The sequence below is a fragment of the Thermobia domestica genome, chromosome 1 (genome assembly GCF_964235325.1).
Source record: "Thermobia domestica chromosome 1, izTheDome1.hap1.1, whole genome shotgun sequence".
Taxonomy (NCBI): domain Eukaryota; kingdom Metazoa; phylum Arthropoda; class Insecta; order Zygentoma; family Lepismatidae; genus Thermobia; species Thermobia domestica.
Window position 1 is genome coordinate 236,200,997 of NC_137454.1, and position 19,058 is coordinate 236,220,054.

The 19,058-nt window shown below is 37.0% G+C and overlaps 1 protein-coding gene across 1 annotated transcript in view; it reads left to right on the forward strand.

Annotated features, from left to right (window-relative positions):
* Positions 1 to 19,058, forward strand: part of LOC145679030 (uncharacterized) — a 26,866-nt gene continuing 7,808 nt past the window's right edge. Inside the window, exon 1 of the mRNA XM_081749632.1 lies at positions 1 to 1,060. Within this exon, the coding sequence (XP_081605758.1) occupies positions 1,034 to 1,060 (27 nt within the window). The 5' untranslated portion in view covers positions 1 to 1,033. The remainder of the gene's footprint in view (positions 1,061 to 19,058) is intronic.

The following is a 19,058-nucleotide window of genomic DNA, read 5'->3' on the forward strand; positions in this document are numbered from 1 at the left end:
TATTATTATTACATAAAAGAAGAGTGACGTTCGCACGTGGTAGCGCCTGGAGGCAACCAATGAAAGAAAAGCTAAGAGTTTGCCTAAACAGTTTCTGGCGTGACCTGAATATTGATGACGCGAAAGAAGCCTTTTGCTCATTTGCAAGAACTTGACATTGGGCTCCCGATATTTAAAAAGAACTGTTGCTGTAGTTCCAGTATCGAGAAGAGAGTGTGGTGATATTGTCAACTGTTCAACACATTAACTTTTGCTTGGTGACTGAAGGCTATTTACGGTTATTGCCAGTCTTGACAAGTTGTTTTCGGAGTTACTGTAACTTATATGCAAAACTATTTAGGTACAATGTTGACATTGGACATCGTATCACAATGGCTTTTGCCGAGTGAAGTTTCTTGAAGACTAAAATGTTTTGGGAATGTATGTGTTAGATCCAAGAAGTACAAAAGGGGATACTTCAAAACGGATTTAGCTTCCTGGTGCTTGCTTCAATTATCATATCTTTGACATCACTATGCATAAATTTAGTTTCCTGAACTTCGTTTTCAAAACAATTTTTAAAATGTAATATCTCGCTGAATTAAATTCAAAGTTCATTTTGATGAGTGTATTGTAACGAGCGTCAATAACATTGCTTAGCAGTGGGGATTTTCCATCGACCTATAACAACAGAAGAAGGAAACTACTTTGCTATTACCATAATCATCAACAAGTCTTTTACGTGACGTTTCTAAGAACAGTCTATGCTCCCATTGTGCTCTTTAGTAATTACGTTTCATAGATGTATTATCTGCAAGATATTGAAAGCATTGTTATCGCAACAATCACAGGTGTGATGAGACCATTTCTTTTCCTTGTTCCATTTGGTAGTGACAGTGAAACTTGTTTGCCTTCTAAGCCCTCTCAAAGTGCATTGAACAGTTGACAATCTTCCTGTTTTGTGATTTTTTTTTTTTTTAATTCTGCTTTGACGCCTGATAAATTACTCATTTCTACTGGCATCACTGAAGAAGAGCAACGAATATCTTTGAGGATGAAGCATCTCCTAAAAGTTCTCCAGGTAAGTATATTAAGTTTGATACACTTTTTCTTACATAGACTATTATAGTTGTAGTGTCAGTTGGGTTAGATTGTTAAGTGGTATATCATAAGGTGTATCAGATTTCATTGATAATGTGTTACGAATAGTTCAACGTCGTTATGGTAGGCTACCACTGCCATTATATTGTATTTATCGAATTGCCTACTATTTAATTTTACCATGCATACATTTAAACTTTCGGAATAATTACTCTCTTACCTTCAGTGTTTGTTTTATTATCAACTTTCATGTAAACCTCTACCGCCTTATTCGGAGTCGTTTTGACGTATGATTAGCGTTATACTAAAGGCCTGGCTACTGCAGGAAGTCGACACTAATCACGCGTCAGAACGACTCTGCATAAGGCCTCGAAAGTCTAAAGATACCACTTAAAATACTATAGTACTATCATATTTTTATATATTTGTCCTTTGATATCATTATGTTGTAAATACTGTACTACATACCTCACCTTTATGTTTTATACCTAACGAGGATGCCCACCTTATAGCTTTGTTACAATATATACACTGGGATGTATAATTTGCACATCGGGAACCACTCGCAACTATAGGAAAACAATCACACGGAGCAAAAGCAGTGACGAGAATAGCGGATGTTATCATGAAAATGGAAAGGTATTGCAGTGATAATGAATCGATCATATTGAAAGAAGATATGATGATAGGTGGACCAAAGCAATCCTTAATTAGATATGAAGCTACAAGGATAAACTTAAGGAATGTCCTTATACAAGTAATGTGATTAAACTAAAAACCACTGAAGTAATGTGAAAATGAATCGTCAAAGATAAATGACTGTGCACAGAAGTTCGAGGGATATCTATCCAGCAATGGATTCACAATGGTTCACTGTGTTAAATATAATTCATTTTTAGAATACAACGAATTCCTTTGAGTAACTTTTCAATTCATCATTGACAAATGACATTTTGATTAGTTAATTCTTTTCTATATTTAACATCTTGTGTTTACAGAGTAAATAGATAGGTTAGTTGGTTTCAAGTTTTATATTCCTTTTAGCACCGAAGCTCTATAAAAGTAAACCTACATCCTTAAATGGAATCCGAACCACATGAACTTACAGCGGGAATCAAACCAGTCTCTCGCGCTAACGATGCAGTCACGAAGGAGTTCTGTAAGATAAATGTGAAAATCAGAAACTATTGTGACAATAGTAGTCAGTATAACATAACGTTATAAGAATGTCCTTTCCGTAGCAAGCAGAACTTCCACTCGCGATTTTCTCTTGTTTTCGTCAGCCAGCATTTGAAAAAAAAAAAACTCTTCCAGTTTAACGTCCCTTTAGGCTAAGGGACATGGATGATGGAAGAATTGGTGGATTGAGAATGTTGGAGGAAACAGGAGTACCCCGAGAAACCCCACGGACACGATGTTGTCCACCATAAACTTACTTGGCCGGGGATCGAACCAGAGACCCATCACTAGAGGTAAGCGCTCTACTACTAAGCTACTGTGCCCCCTCAGCCACTGATTGAGACACTCAACTAAGCGGATTGCACGTTACGAAAACTGGGAAAGTAATCACTAAGATTTTGCCAAAGATATTATTTAAAAAACACAGAAGGGAGTTGCGATTTTTTTGATATACTTTCCCATTGGGTTGGTAAGACATTATATATACAGGGTCGTAGGTAACTCCACCGACAAACTTTGGAAGGTGATTCCTTATATCAGAAAAAGTTCTGATAAACACAGGCCGAAAAACGTCTCCTTTCAGAGTTATGAACCGCCGAAAATTCTAAAAATCATGCTTCGAAACGTCCTGCCTTAGAAACTATAGGACCTATCCCAAGCGGCTTAAGGAATTACACAGGAACTAGTATGCGATCTATCTAAATATCCATGTTTTACCATCCTCCGTCATCGGCGAAACGAACGCGCCATTAGTACTTAAAGGAGTATCCCTATACCTCAATTTCGTTTTTACAGTTCGTTTCGCCGATAATGGACCACGGTAGAACATAGATATTTAGATAGAGCGCATACTAGTTCCTTTGTAATTCCTTAAACCGCTTGGGATCGGTCCTGTAGTTTCTAAGGCAGAGCGTTTCGAAACATGAATTTTCGAATTTTCGGCGGTTCATAACTCTGAAAGGAGACATTTTTCGTACCATGTTTATTAGAACTTTTTTCTTTCATTTCATATAAGGAATCACCTCCCAATGTTTGTCGGTGGAGTTACCTACCACCCTGTATATATATATATGTATGTATATTTAATCTCATACTAAATTCTGCGGCAGATTAATGCTGTAGATGAACTTCGTAACTTCCTCGGAGTTAAAACGCGTGTATTGATAACGTCACAAAGCACTTCCTTGATGGGTACTGATTACACAAACAGTACAAGATAAATTGAAGTGCAACCATATTAACTACACAAAATATTTAAATGAAAGCAATAATGGGAATGCTTTTTATTCATGGTGGATTTGTCTATGTCGTGCAGGTGGGCTACTTATAGAACTATAATCGGTTTGATTATTCGGGATTTTCTAAGCTGTTGAATTTTGTTAAGTTTCGAGTTTCCGTTAAGTTTCCGTTTTTCATAAAAATTAGGAAAATTTACAGGAGAGATGAGGTTAGAAACAATGATTTGGGGTTCTTATGTGATGTTTAGGTGTTAAGCTTGGGAGTAAACTTATGTTTAATTCAGGAAATGATACGCAGAAGTGGGAAACATTTGCAACATGCGGAAGGTTTCGGTGATTCAGCAGCATGGTAGTCGTGTAGGATGTCGAATCGGTGCGTTGAATGTGATATTTCCGCATTGAGTTTTACAGAATTATATAAGAACAATGACGAGAATCTACTAAATTTTTATAAGCTTCTATGAGAACTGGTTCCAGTCACTGTTCTAGTCTAACCAAAGTCTTACCGGGTAACCTAACTTAACTTAAAGTAACTAAACTTAACCTATCCTAAACTAACATAACCTAACAATGTTTTAATTGCTTTTTTGTAGCTTTGGAACTTTAGGGGTAACTCTTAAACATAACCTAGAATTTTATCGAATGACGCATAATCGCTTGTCCATAAAGTTTTAAAAATCAAAAGTATTGTCCTGAAGTGAAGAGCCCCAGGCAGTTGCCCAGTTCGCCATACGTAAAGGCCGTTACTGCAAATACTATTTGAAAAAGCTTGTCCACCACATCTTATAATCAGAATTTTACATGCTTTAACACTAATGTTCTTCTAAAACGCTCAGCTTTGGGTTCAAGTCACACTCCAAACTTCTGCATGAACAAATTCATCTCCATTGTAAACTAAGAGACTAATACGGTGAGCCTGGTGTGAGCGGTTCCTGTCTCGATCTCAGGCGACGTGGGTTTGTGGTAGACATTGTAAACCATGTCCGTGGATTTTCTCGATGTTCTCCCATTTCCCCCAACATTCGCATTCCACCAATTCTTTCATAATAGTTCAGTTTTATTATCATCCGCTCCCTTTAACCTACAGGGCATAAGCGTTGGACTTTGAACTACATATTTCATTTAGTTTCAACTTTAAAATACAAAAGCACTTCTAGTTTTCCTTTCTTTTTCTTTTTCTTTTCTTTTTTCTTTTTCTTTTCTTTTTTTTAATTATATACAGTAATGTTCTTTTCTGCCCTACTCTTTCTAACACTTCCTGGTTAGTTTTCCATTCGACCTAGCTAATTGTTTTCATTCATCTCCACATTCAGATTTCGAAAGGCAGCCTCCTATCTTTTCTTTGTTTTTTTTCTTTCTTTTATTTATTTATTTGCTGGCGCTTATACATAATATTCACGTTTTTGTTCTCTGAAATGCAATAGCCCCTAGAAAGCTCTTAACTCTTTTGAAGACTTACAAAATATTTCGTCATCCCCGTCATTTATATCATATTCACATTTCACTAATAAATAATTTTAGTTTTACCTTGTGAAACTACAGTAGACTTTTAAACTATGGGAATTCAAAACTAAAACTTAGAATAGTGGATTTATAAATAAAGTCCCATTGTAATACATAGAAGGATAAAGTTAGAGATTTGACTAATTCGTGAATCTCTGAAGTCATATCAAATAACCATTTCTTGTTCTCTATTACTGTTTTCGCTCCATGAAAACTGATAATGAAACCGGAAGTGGTGAATTTCTAGTAGTTCCGGTTGGAATAGAGGAATAAAGTCTGAGGTAGAACATGTTCTTGTTATACTGAATCTATCTATCTATACACACACACACACACACACACACACATATATATATATATATATATATATATATATATATATATATATGTGTGTGTGTGTGTGTATATATATATATATATATATATCGGGGACCAGCGGCGCAAATTTGTTTTCAATATTGGGGGGACAGGTAATACCGTTCTCATAACCTTTTTTTTTTTTTTTTTTTTTTAAGGTATGTTCGAAATATTTACGGAGTTGAAAAACAATGCTGTGGAGGATCAGGAGAGCAGAATTGTCTCCAATATTGGGAAGCGGGCAGATTTGAGGCTTATTCTGGGGAGACATCAATTTCATCTTCTTTCCTTTGTGGCAATCGGATACAAATGATGCCATTTCTTCCCTCAAAAACACATTTCAAATAGGATTATTGGGAGGGGACAGTCCCCCCAGTTCCAAGATTGGAGGGGACATGTCCCCCTTGTCTTCCCTGAGATTTGCGCCATAGTCGGGGACACGGTTGCTCATTGGTAGAGAGCTTACCTCTGGTGCATGAGGTCCTTGAATCGATCCCCAGCCAAATAAGTTTACAGTGGACAATATCGTGCCCCTGGGTTTTCTCGAGAAACTTCCACTTCCTCCTACATTGTCATTCCACCGATTTTTTCATCATTCACTTAATCATGAGCCTGAGGGACATATCGTGGGACGTTAAACTAAAAGATTTGAATATATATATATATATATATATATATATATATATATATATATATATATATACTGCAACTCGCCATCTATTAACGTTTTTTTTCATAATGATGACTATTGAAACTGATCGCAGATATTCGATCTGAGTTTAAGGGTAAAAGGCCGAAATAAAACTTATCCTTGGGACACTGGAGCCATATCAGGAAGCACTCTCCTACAGTCTTTTACCGTTTTACTCTGTGAAAATTAACATTGAAACCGGACGTGGTAGCAGGTTTTTACCTCTTCCGGTTTTACTAAAGCGAGAAAGAGAGGTGGTAGAATATATTGGGACGCATAATCGACTGCAGAAAATAGTTTCTCGCTTTTTTATTACCATTTCTGCTGTACGGTGATCAAATTAAAATTTAAAAAAAAATGGTTGATATCTACTACTTTCGAATTGAATAGAGATGAACCTATTATTATGCCACTCAATTAAGTGCTTCTCGCTATCTATTACCGTTTATGCTCTGATATCTATTAACAGACAGACGAATATAGCCGTTCTAAAAGACTTCCCATTATTATGCATAGTATAGTTTAGCTTCGCGAATTTTACACTTAAACAGCAAGTAGTACAATTGGCAGTCAAAAAGCTCCCGGAATGTTGTTGTAGTTCTGACATTTGTGACGCAATCGCAATGAATCTTGGGCAATACAGTCCCTAGGTTACCTAATACTGAATTTAACAAGTATGAACACGTCTTAACAGGCAGTGTACGAATAGTGTAACTAAACGGAGGAGTGTGTAGTGATTAGGGATGGGCAAAACCGGTTTTTATAAAAACCGAAAACCGGTTTCTATAAAAACCGAAACCCGAAAAACGACATTTCGGTTTTCTCCAAAACCGGTTCGGTTTTCACCGAAACTGGTTTCGGTGAAAACTTTTCGAAAACAAGACTATTTCTGTGGAAATGGATTCGGTTTCCGGAAAACAACGAAACACCATTCTGGTCAGAAATAGAACAAATTTTGAAAAAAAAAACGGAATCGGTTTTGAAGAAAAGCGAAACCGGATCAGGTGAAAAACCGAAACCGGTTTTGGAGAAAACAGATAACCGGTTTCGGAGGAAACCGAACCGGTTTTGAAGAAAACCGAAACCGGTTTTTCGAAAATTTTCAAAAACCGGTTTCGGTTTTTCTAAAAACCGAAAACCGAAAAACCGGTTTTTGTGCCCACCACTAGTAGTGATCAGTCAGCGCAATTTCAAAAATCGAGTAACGCGCAAACATCAAGTTCATGTGCAAATTGGAGAAAATCTGCTTTTAAAAACAGTTAAAAACCATCGGATGTTTGGCTCTTCCCAAAGCTAAAAATTAGCTTTTTTTCGTTTAACCAACGTAGCAAGAGATTAAAAGCAACGCGACGGCTGAACTTTGGAAGATACCAAAAGAAACTTTTCGTCGCTATTTCCACCAATTGCAGGAGCGGTGGAACAATTGTATATGGGTTCTGGAAGTGCCAATTGTAGTAATAAACAGTTACAACAAAATTCCGAGAACTTTTTGACTGTCCGTTGTACACTCATGTCCAAAATTATTGTCGCATGTCTATAAATATGTTGTTCTACGACTAATATAATTTGATAACGAATTCACCCGGCATTTCTTATAATGTTAGTATGTATATAGTTGGTAAAGACATGTATGTGGCAAATTTCATGTCAAAAGAGCAGTAAATAAGAACAATAAAACGAAAACAAAACATCCTTCTCCATTTAGCAACATTTTGTTTTACTCATTCTAATTTTCGTATTTGTAATTCTTTTCCTATGAAATTTACCACAAATATACATTTCCCGATTATACACATAGTATCAGTATTAACAGTGCCCTGCAACATCATTGTCAAATTAAATTGTTACCGGAAGACAGTTATAGATATGCGACAATCATTTTGGACATGAGTGTACATATCAAAAACCCTTACTCAATATTTCTTACTGATTTTGCTCAATTGAGCTGAGCAAAATGAGAGTAATAATAAATTTCAACCACTTCCGGTTTTAGTACAGAGCTGCGGGTGAAGATAGTATATTTTTTCTTCAGAAGCTGAATTGATTGTTTTTTTTTTTTTTTAAAGGAAAGGATCAGTTCTGAAACCGGAAATTGTTAATTTCTATCATTTTCGGTGTGAATAGACAGTTAATGGAGGAAATGTACCTTATTCTTGGGATGCTGAATCGATTTTAAAAGATCGCTTCTCGATACCCCTTACCGTTTTTTCTCTATGATCCTCAACGTTGAAACTGGAAATGGTTTATGTCTACACTTCCGGTTTGAACAGAGGGTTAACGAACTAGACAGAACCTGTTGTTGAGACGCTGAGTCGGTTCCAGAAATTCTTTTGTCGCTGTCTCTTACTGTTTTTGTTCTATGGGGATCAATATTGAACTTGAAGTAGTGGTAAATTTCTACCATTTCCGGTTTTAGTACAGAGATATGAGTGAAGATAGTATCCCGGCTGAATTGATTTGAAAAAGAAAAACGCTTGTAACTATGTCTTTTCGCTTTTAAACTTTCAAACTGTGTTATGCATAAGTGTCGGAAATCTTATAGAATGGCTGCGTTTGTCCGTCCGTTTGCCATTTGGGCAGGTGTCGGAGCAAAAACGGTAAGATATTGAGAAGCTGTGTTTTGCAATCGATTCAGCGCCCCAATAATACGTTCCATCTCCTCCGTTAACCATTTTTTCCAACCGAAACTGGTTGAAACTAACCATTCCAGTTTTAACGTTTATCATCATAGGGCAAAACCGGCATTATATAGGCACAATCATTTTTTTTAATCCATTCAGAATCTCGAGAGAACATATCGCCACCAACCGCAACACTCTACCAATACCGGAAGTTGAGTTGAGTTGATTTTGAGTTTAACGTTGCTTCAGACAGCAAGGCTATATAAGACGGGAGCTACTGATTAAGGTGAAATCCGAACCACATGAACTCCCGCCGGGAATCGAAGGCGGGTCTTCCATGCCAAAGGCGTGTGCGTGAACCGCTTAGCCACGAATGAGTTCCCAAAACCGGGAGTGTTTGAAATTTAACATTAATTTCTGTTTCGATACTGATTTAAATAGAGCGAACATAGTAAAAGATATCAAGAAGAGACTTTTAACAATGCATTCAGTATCCCAAGAATAGGTCACATTTCTCCCGTTGATCTTACATTCAAACCCAAAATGATAGAAATCAACAATTTCCGGTTTCAATGTTGATCCTCATAGAACACAAAACGATAATAGTTAGCAACAAGGTGTTTTTGCAATCTATTCAGGGTCTCAAGAGAATATAACATCACCACCCGCAACATTGTACGAGAACCAGAAGTGGTTCAAACTTACTACTACTTCCAGTTTTAATATTAATTTCCATAGAACAAAAATGATAAGAGATATCTAAAAGTGGTTATTTGACACAGATTCAGCGTACAAAGGATGAGTTTTGTCTCGACTTTTATCTATATATTCAAACCGGAAGTGACGAAAATCCATTTTTGGAGGGTATGGATTCAGCGTCCAAGGAACATATTTTTAAAGTTTGAGTATTGCATTCGATAGTTTCGAAGTCTACCGTACATTCGCATTATGAAACCAAACTCACTTTTTTTTTTATCTCTGGTGATCAACGTTGAAAACGGAAATGATTAATTTCTATCACTTCGAGTTTTAATAGACGGTTAATGAATGAGAGTGAACCTATTCTTAATACGTTGAATCGATTACAAAATATAGCTTGTTGGTATCTCTTCCTGCTTATGCTTTGGTACCTGTCGACAGTTAAACTGACAGATAGAGAGACTAAAATATCAATGATATAAGCCTTTCGATACTTATGCATGGCATAATTTGGAAGTCTAATATTATCTAGGTGCGAAAAACTACTCACCTGTTTATTTTTTCACTTCTACTTTTATACTTAATATGATCAGCCTCATTCAAATCGACCTAATTTTCTCTCTACACATATGCGGTAAAAATTAGCACTTAATGGATACGTTAAGCCTATTAATATACCTATTACGTTAATCGTCATCTAATTTTATTCGCAACCATTCCTCAAATTTTCTAACAATCAGTGGTGTATGCAAGGTGAATTCAGGGTTTAAATCCGCGATTGAGAGAGATTATATATAAGAAAAAACACTTATTTATATTTAAAGTGATTATATATATCACTTTATCTAACGAAGGAACCTATCCAAGTGTAACTCTAACTTCGAGTCGAGACTATGGCCGTTGGTTACTTTGTCTCAAAAGAACATAACACGAAAAGGGATACATCCTGGATCGCAACCGTTGCAGAGATATAAGCGTGAAAAGTTAGAAATTGAGCTCCATACTATACATTACAAAGTCAGATTTCGAGTCAGATTTTTCGGAAACGGTCGGGTAAGGAAACTCAGCGAATACATATCAAATTAGTGTGGGGATCCCAGCACAAACAGGGAAAAATTTGTGTCCCCGGGGCACTCGCAGGGTTCCAGGCGGGCTCCAACTCAAAATTTACAAATTGAACCGGGGGTCAAGTAGCATACTGTATGAAAGCTATTGTTAAATAAAAGAAGATAGGACAAATCTCAACTCTCCACAATAAGCCTGTGCAAGCGGGCAACTGGTCAAAATGTCAATAGAACCTACATCAGAAAATCTATGGCCACGCTTGTAAATCTGTTAAGTTGTGACAATAACAAAACAGAAAAACATGTTTAAAAGTGCAAGGTATTGAAGTAAAACAAATTGCTGCAGAGTCTTTTCCTTTTCTAATGCATTTTCCTTTTTTCTAATATTTTAAATGCATAATACATATTTATAAAGTACACTTCCGTTTATGAAAATTGCAATACCGAGAACGAATGGCCAGAATGAATTCAAACCTTACGAATATGTGTTAGGATGTTGTAGGAGTAATTGATTAAAGTTTCAGACAAATGGCGTAGACATATGTATATGATCAGTGTGGTATCACACAAGATCAGTGCATGTCGAAGGGAGGCAGCGAATAGTGATCAATCAAAGTGGAAACAGATATGCAAGTGACAGTATGCCTCGTCGACGTTAAAGGCCGCAATATACGTAGTTGAGTGAGTTCGAACGGGGCAGAATCATCGGCTAACCTGAAGGCGGGTTTGTCGTACCTCTAAATTGCTGCTCGTAAAGGACATGCTGCTACGACAGTGATGCGTGTATGCAAGCAGTGGACAGATGAGGGTCGTACAAAGCGACGAGCAGGTATTGGACCACGCAGTGTGGCCACAGCACGAGATGAGAGGCCTTGTCCAGATGGTTATAACGGACCGGAGAGCGGCATCCACAGTGTTAGCTCAACGCTGGAGCAATGTCACGGATGTTTCCATGTCAGCGTCGACTTTTCGATGTCATTTGCTGAAGGCTGGACTGGTGGCTTGCATACAGTTGCGACGGCTCACCTTGATAAGAAACCACAAAGGCATCACACTGATAAGGACATGCGAACACCAACCCTGGCGTGCTGATGGCAAAATGTGCAGCTTTCGGACGAATCCTATTTCAAACTGTCCTACAGTGATGGCTGCATTCGCGTAGGACAATATCGTAGTGAGCGCAATCTGCCAGCTTGCATTGTTAAGCGTCATAGCGGACAAAAACCCAGTGTGATGGTGTGGGATGTGCATATTGGTTACAACATGCGATCGCAACTCTTCCATACAGTGCAATCTCAACAGCAATAGGTATATTGGTGAGGTTTTAGAGCCTGGGGTGATGCTCAACCTACAGACAACTTCAGAGCTATATTTCGGCAGGGCTATGCGAAGCCACATGTAGTGAGGAATGAGAAATCTTTCTTCGCAGAACGGCAGGTATCCTACTTCCCTGGCCTATCTGGTCGCTTGACATGTCGCGCTTCGAGCATGTTTGGGATATGGTTGGGCGTAAACTTCGTCACAGTCCGCCCGACAAACGTAGATGCCTTGTGTACTCGCATACAAACCGCGTGGCAGATTATCCTCTGAGAAGATTTCTAGCACCTTCTCGATTCCATACCAGGACATATAGAGGTGATGATCACAGCACGTGGTTCATTCACACGATACTGATTTTTCAAGGTCACAGGTGATGTAGAGTTCTGTAATTCTAACCGTTTGTGTCTTATCATGTACCTAATCTCTGGAATAAATTCCATTGTTCTGGGTGTTGCAATTTTCATAAACAGCAGTGTATTTGTCTGCAATAAGAGCTCAGAAAATATTAATAAGAGTGGGATTTGATATGAAAAGTGTGGTTTTAATGGTGTAGGTGAAGCAAGAAATGAATCTAATCTATCATCTGTCTAATCTAATATAAATAAAATAGCGAGTCTGTCTGTGTGCGGCCTGGGGACCAGACGAGTGAACCGAGAGTTACCAAATTTTGGTCAAGCGTACCTTGCCCAGGGCCCAGATCAAGACGAAGCCCTTTTTTCAAATTTTGAACCAGGGGGTCTCAGGGGGGGGCGTTTACCGGAACCGGCTAGGGAACCAGACAAATTGACCGAGAGTTACCAAATTTTAGTCACGAATACCTTGGTTCAGACTCCAGACCAGAGTTAAACGTTTTTGTCAAAATTCAAACCATTGGGGTCTCAGGGGGGCGTTTACTGGGACATGTAAAAGTAGTAGAAAATGATCGATATTAGTGTCGAATTCATAGTTTTCGCGGTCGCTGAAATCAATGGTGAAACTCCGATCGCATAAACTTCCAAATACACGCTATTCGGCTCCGGGCCGGGGGTCACCGGGATGGGTGGGGTGAGATACCGAGACATATAAAAGTAATCCAAAATGACCGATATTAGTGTCAAATCCATAGTTTTCGCGGTCGCTGTAATCAATGGTGACACTTCCATTAGCGATGACTTGCAAATTTAGTTACAATTGAATGTGGGCCGGGAGTCAGCGGGGAGGGGGAGGAATCCGAGACATATAAAATACCCCAAAATGACCCATATTAGTATCAAATCTATGATTTTCGCGGTCGCTGAGATCAATGGTGATACTCCTACAGGCGCTGACTTCCAAATACAGCCACTGTGGGAAGCATGGGTATTTTCAACTAGTAATTAATAAAACTTCGGCCTATCTGAGACTTTTGTTATCCAGTCTTCCCTTTAGCTACATTAGACTGGATATTTATGGGACAAGACGAGACGAAAAATTTTCGAAATGAAACGAGAAGGAGCTTGCTGAGAACCGAGACGAGAAAGAGTCCTTCCAGGATCTCGTCTTGTCTTGTTTTATAAATTTATGCTTTTATTTTTTTCTTCAATTCATCTAAAAGTTAATCAGAGCCCTTTCTCGTCAAGAGACATCCACGAAAGGTATGATAAAACAACATTTTAACCATTTATTATTGGTGTTGTGTTGATTTTGAGTTTAACACCCCGTTCAGAAGCAAATCTATATGAGACGTGGACCTGCTGATTAGTGTGTAATCCGAACTATATGAGCTCCCGCCAGGAATCGAAAGTGGGTCTCCCACGCCAAAGGCGCATATGCTGACCGCTTAGCCACGAAGGAGCTCTTATTATTGGTGTATATTGTGTAATAACTTGCGTATTTTAAAATGTTAATAAATGTTCTTCATTGTGTTCATAAATCGCTAAATTTATTATTATTATTATTATTATTATTATTATTATTATTATTATTATTATTATTATTATTATTATTATTATTATTATTTTACAATGAATCAGGTTACTCTAAAGCAGTGTTTGAGAATAAGCTCAAGTGCGAGCGAAGTAGCTCAAGTGGTAGAGAGTTGGCTTCGCATTCGGGAGGTCGTGGGTTCGATTCCCGCTGCCGATCATCCTGAAACCCTGGTTTTCAAGGGATTTCCTCAGTCCTACCAGGCAAATGCCGGGATGGTACCTACTAAACAGTCACTGGCCGATACCTTCCCAAATCCTTTCCATTGTTGTTGTTGTTAGATATCAAGTACCGCATATAAATGCCTCTGAGCTGTATCTGGTGATTGTTAAATAAATAAATAACTTGTAAGACTTGGGTGAACTTGTGTTACACACAATGTTAGTGAAAATTCTTGTCTCGTCTTGAATATGAAAAGGCACTTCTCGTCTCATGTGTAATACTATTTTTATGAGTATACGTAAGTTTTATACCAAGGCACACAAGTATTGTAAATACTCGCCTTTGTTCGAATTTTCTAATTAATATAGAGAAGAAAAACCTGGACTCGTTTATTAAGTTTGCGTTCAGCCCTGTCGGGGAAGGAGAGATTCTTCCTACTCCCAAGTATTAGGATTACACGAATCATTAGTTCCAATATAGTGCAGGTGATACCTCATAACCATAACGTGAGGTAGGCGGTACTGGGATTTTTATCTCTCCCTAGTTTCGTGTTAATTCCCAGCTCATTGGTTGGGTCTTTCAGATTGTGGTCATACATTAGGGTTCGGTAGCTAGTGATTTGGGACGGATTTTGGCACCAAACTTGAGATATGAGCTTACCTTAAAACGACGCTCCGTTACTATTATTACTGATGCTGGTAGACTCTTACTCGGTAGGGGAGCCAACTCCACCAATATGTAGGCTTTATAACCGGAAGATGGTCTTCAGTCTATCGGTGTTGACCAGGTATGAAAGGTATCTCCTCTTCTACATAGGGAAGGGGAAGAATGTTAATCTTTGGTGGTAATGCTAGTTCACTGAGTTCAACGAAGTTAGAGATTAATTTGGGCATATTACGTAATTATATAGAATATCAAGAAATAACAAAATTGACACTAAATATGAAATTTTTGCCAAAATTTTTTGAAATAAGAAAATTTGAAACATGTTATTTTGATTCGACATATCATTAAATATTAAAATGCTTGTAGACCCTACGACGCATGATATAAAATATGAAGTTTCATATTCCCCCCCCCCCTCTCTACTTATATCTTAGGTCTTGCGATTTTATTCTTTGGATTATACGGTGTAACACATTCATTCTGCCCGTTTACAATTTTCGTCATAATCCATCTTGCACTTCTTCCACATAACTTTAGAACTTCGCTTAAGAATGAAATTTTATTTTCCAAACTACCCACCATTACTCCTATACATAGAGTCATAATGAGACTTTTTTTTTTTTTTAATGTAAGAACTGATATGCATTTTGTGACCTATATTAATATATGTTTGGATTTATATACAAGTTAAGTTGTACATTGAAGTTTCATGGATTCACAATATGCTTCCCCTTTTAACTACTAAAAGAAACACAGGAAGATGATAAGTAGGGCTTGGATTTCAGCGACCTATCATGAAGGCGCACGGCAATGCCAATCCAGATTCTCTGGCTGGAACGCGCCATGAGTATAGTTACATGAAACAACTAAAGACATTTTTCGATCATCCATAATTTCACTTTCCATGAAGACAGTGCAACGATACTTGGTGCATCATTAACCTGCACCAGGCCATGCCGTATATAAAATTCGAATACTTAGCTTAAACCGATTACAAGATAGAATATCATGAATTTAAAAAAAAAAAAAAAAAAAAAAAACTCAAATTTTGGTAGTGACTGACTCATCAAAATCTATAGGACATTTGCTGTAGACATAGAACTTGAAATTTGGCACAAGTGTAGGAATTGCAGTAGAAATAAAGGGGAGAAACAAAAAATTTGAAATTACTCCTTCCAAAGAAGAAAATAAGTGTCAACAGAAAAATTATCTTACGAGATTCAAAACCTATAGTATACTTTCTGTAGATATGGAAACTTGAAATTTGGTCCAAACGAAGTATTTGTGATACAAGTAAAGGAAAAGCCCGAAAACTGAACATTTGCCCATGTAGCGAGGAAACTTGGGTTGTAGGAGCAAAATTACGTCACATGGTTCAAAAACCTATAGGGTAATTCCAGTAGAATGGAAACTTTAAATATGGAACAAACATAGAATCCATGACTCAAATAAAGAAAAATCCGGATACTGGAAAGTTCCTTCTCCAAGGAGGAAAATAAGGGAGCAAGGGCACTTGATTCAAAACCTATAGAGTACTTCCTGCAGACATGGAAGCTTAAAATTTGGCATAAATGTAAAATTTATGATACAAATGAAGGAAAATCTGAAAACTAGAAATTTCTCTCTCCAAAGAGGGAACTTAGGAGCAGGGAAATGTTTCATATACACTGAGAAAAAAAAATTGTAGATGGCGTACTTAAAAAGGTAGGTTACATGTGTAATTCCTGTAGTTTTTGGACTTAACGTACAGCGGACTTATATCTGAAAACGCACGTTTTATAATACTTCCCGTATAACTGTTCCATCTATACGTACTTTCGGTATGAAACAATATAGGTGGTCAGGATCTCACATACGTATATAACATACAGCTGACGAAGGTAACATACATATATGTATGTAATATAAGGAAGCAGTGGCGGCTAATGTTAGTGTTGCAGCGTTGCGCAACGACCCAAGGTATTTCAAGAAAAAAATATTATCAATAGGAGTAAAGAACAGAAAAAAATACGGGTAAACGTCCCCTGAACGGGACGTGTTATCATCTGCATGATCTTCAAATACACTCTCAATATTTAATCAGGTTTCTAGCCTCAGCAAGCCATTATCGTACTTCACATCTCTCAACAACTGGTGTTTCATGGTTGAATGAATTTTCTCTTTTTCCTGAAATCAGCATTGCAACCTTCTGTCTTAAGATAAAAAAGTTTAACAGAATAAGGAGATATCACTAATAAATTTGATTTCGAGAGTACACTAAGTAATACGAAGTACATCGCACATAATCTTATTATTAACTTCCTAGTAATGATAAGAGACAAGACTTGAAACTTAAGGCTTTTATAAGATTCAGGAGTAGTAGTTAACTCTTGCGAGTGACATCTTTCTAGACTATCTTCTCGAATGTGAATCAGTTTTATCAAAAACGACTCAGCTGATTCTGCTTATATTTCATAAATAAATATTTAAATCCAATAACCCAAGAATAATGTGTAAAACAAATTCTTATATAAAAATATGCAGGAAAGGTAATTTCCTGTTAGGGCTGTTTTTTTTTTTTGTGTGTGTGTGTGTGTGTGTGTGTTTGTTTGTCTAATACGGCATGCGATTTTATTGATACTTCCTTCAACTTGCAGTAATATAACTGTTTGGGATTGCAATACATCAAGTTTACGTGAGGTAAAAGGAGTAAATTCTACCCGATGTTGCACGTTTGAACATGCTCATACAAAATAATTTTCCAGTGAAACCTACCGAATAAATTATTCGATTTTATTAAAATATGTTTACAGTTATCTTCTTTATCGCATTCAAACAATCCTCACTTGCTGCGATTGAAAATAGTAGGGTAAACGGGAACAAATACCCCAGACTTTGGGATTTCCATATTTTAAATAATATAATAAGAAAATAATTTTCTGTAAAGACATTCGCCAAATTGCTAGATTTTGTCATAATAAAAAGTATAGTTTGTTTATAGCTTAACAAGCATCCCAATGCATGTAGTTAAAATAGATCAAGGCCCCCTTATTCTCCCGATATTCTGAAAGTTATTTCCGCGATAACTTTCGTGAAAAGTATTCGCTTTTGAACAATGTAGTATATATATTGCTTGCGATTTAAATTAGTGAAGAATGAGGATAACCCTAGGTAGGTCATTCCGCTGGCACTTCAAAGTCTCTTCAATGGTAACTTTCGTAAAGAAAGAAAAAAATGAAATATATGAATTGTAGTATATTATTTCTGATGCCGCAAATTTGCCACAATTTCCTTGAGTTTAAAATCAATCAATAATGAAGAAGTTATTCTTTTGAACATGACTTTAAAATACATTTGTGATGATAAATTATATTTTAAAAAAAGTCAAAACATCGGAATCACAAATAATAATACAAAATCATATTCGATATTACGGCACTAACGGGGAGGGGGGGGGATCGAGCTGGGTGAGCCTCCCTCTCTATACCACTGCCTCAAAGCATAATCATGGAACATTAAACTAAAAACAATAAGACCGATTCAGAAGGAAATCGGCGATGCTAATAATAATAATAATAATAATAATAATAATAATAATAATAATAATAATAATAATAATAGTAATAATAATAATAATAATAATAATAATAATAATAATAATAATAATAATAATAATAATAGTAGTAGTAGTAGTAGTATGAAAAATATTTCCTACTGTTTGCTAGATTAATATTCGAGTGTAATTTAACATTTTAAAACAGTCTCTTTTTTAGGGGGGGGGGGGAGATTTCCAGGTGTTGGCGCCTTAAATTTGGATGTTTCTTCAAGAGATTATTCAGTGTGTTAGCACATCCTAGGCAAAATACTGCTGGTTAGAATATCCACATGAATTTATAACATGCGATATTGTCATTTATAAAATGTCACGATAAATTATATGCTGTCTACTAGTAGGTTGTACTAAGTAGGCTACAGCCTCGAGGCGCAATGTCAACTGCCCTTCACACTTTATCCAGGCTTAGGACTGGCAGTGTAATGGTAGTGTATAAATTATTAGCACTACATTGACGTACTTAAAAGTTAAAAATTGCAGGGGAAATATAGGTCCCTTTGTCATCATTCATTCAGTTTAACGTCCCACATTATGCCGCCTAGGCCAAAGGAGAGGGAGTGATTCCTTAAAATAACATTTTATGTTTTCGAAATCCACTTAAAGGTACATCAAATGAGCACTTAAGAACGTTATAGTAAGATGGAGAATATGAATTAATTACCTTTGTGCATACCCATACGAAAAGTTTTGGCTACATCTATAGATGGAAAGCCCTCCCAGCTGGTCTATGACTAGCACGCGCCCTTTAGGTGGACGAGGCCCCGGTTCCGATTCCCGGTAGATTATTGAATGATAGTGGTTCGGATTCGACATTAAACTGTACGTCCAAGTCTCATATAGCCGCGCTGCGGAAAAAGGAAAAAAAGACTTGAAAGATGGCTTGAAAATTTTAAACTCAAGGAAATTGTGGCAAATTTGAGGCATCCGAAATAACATACTACA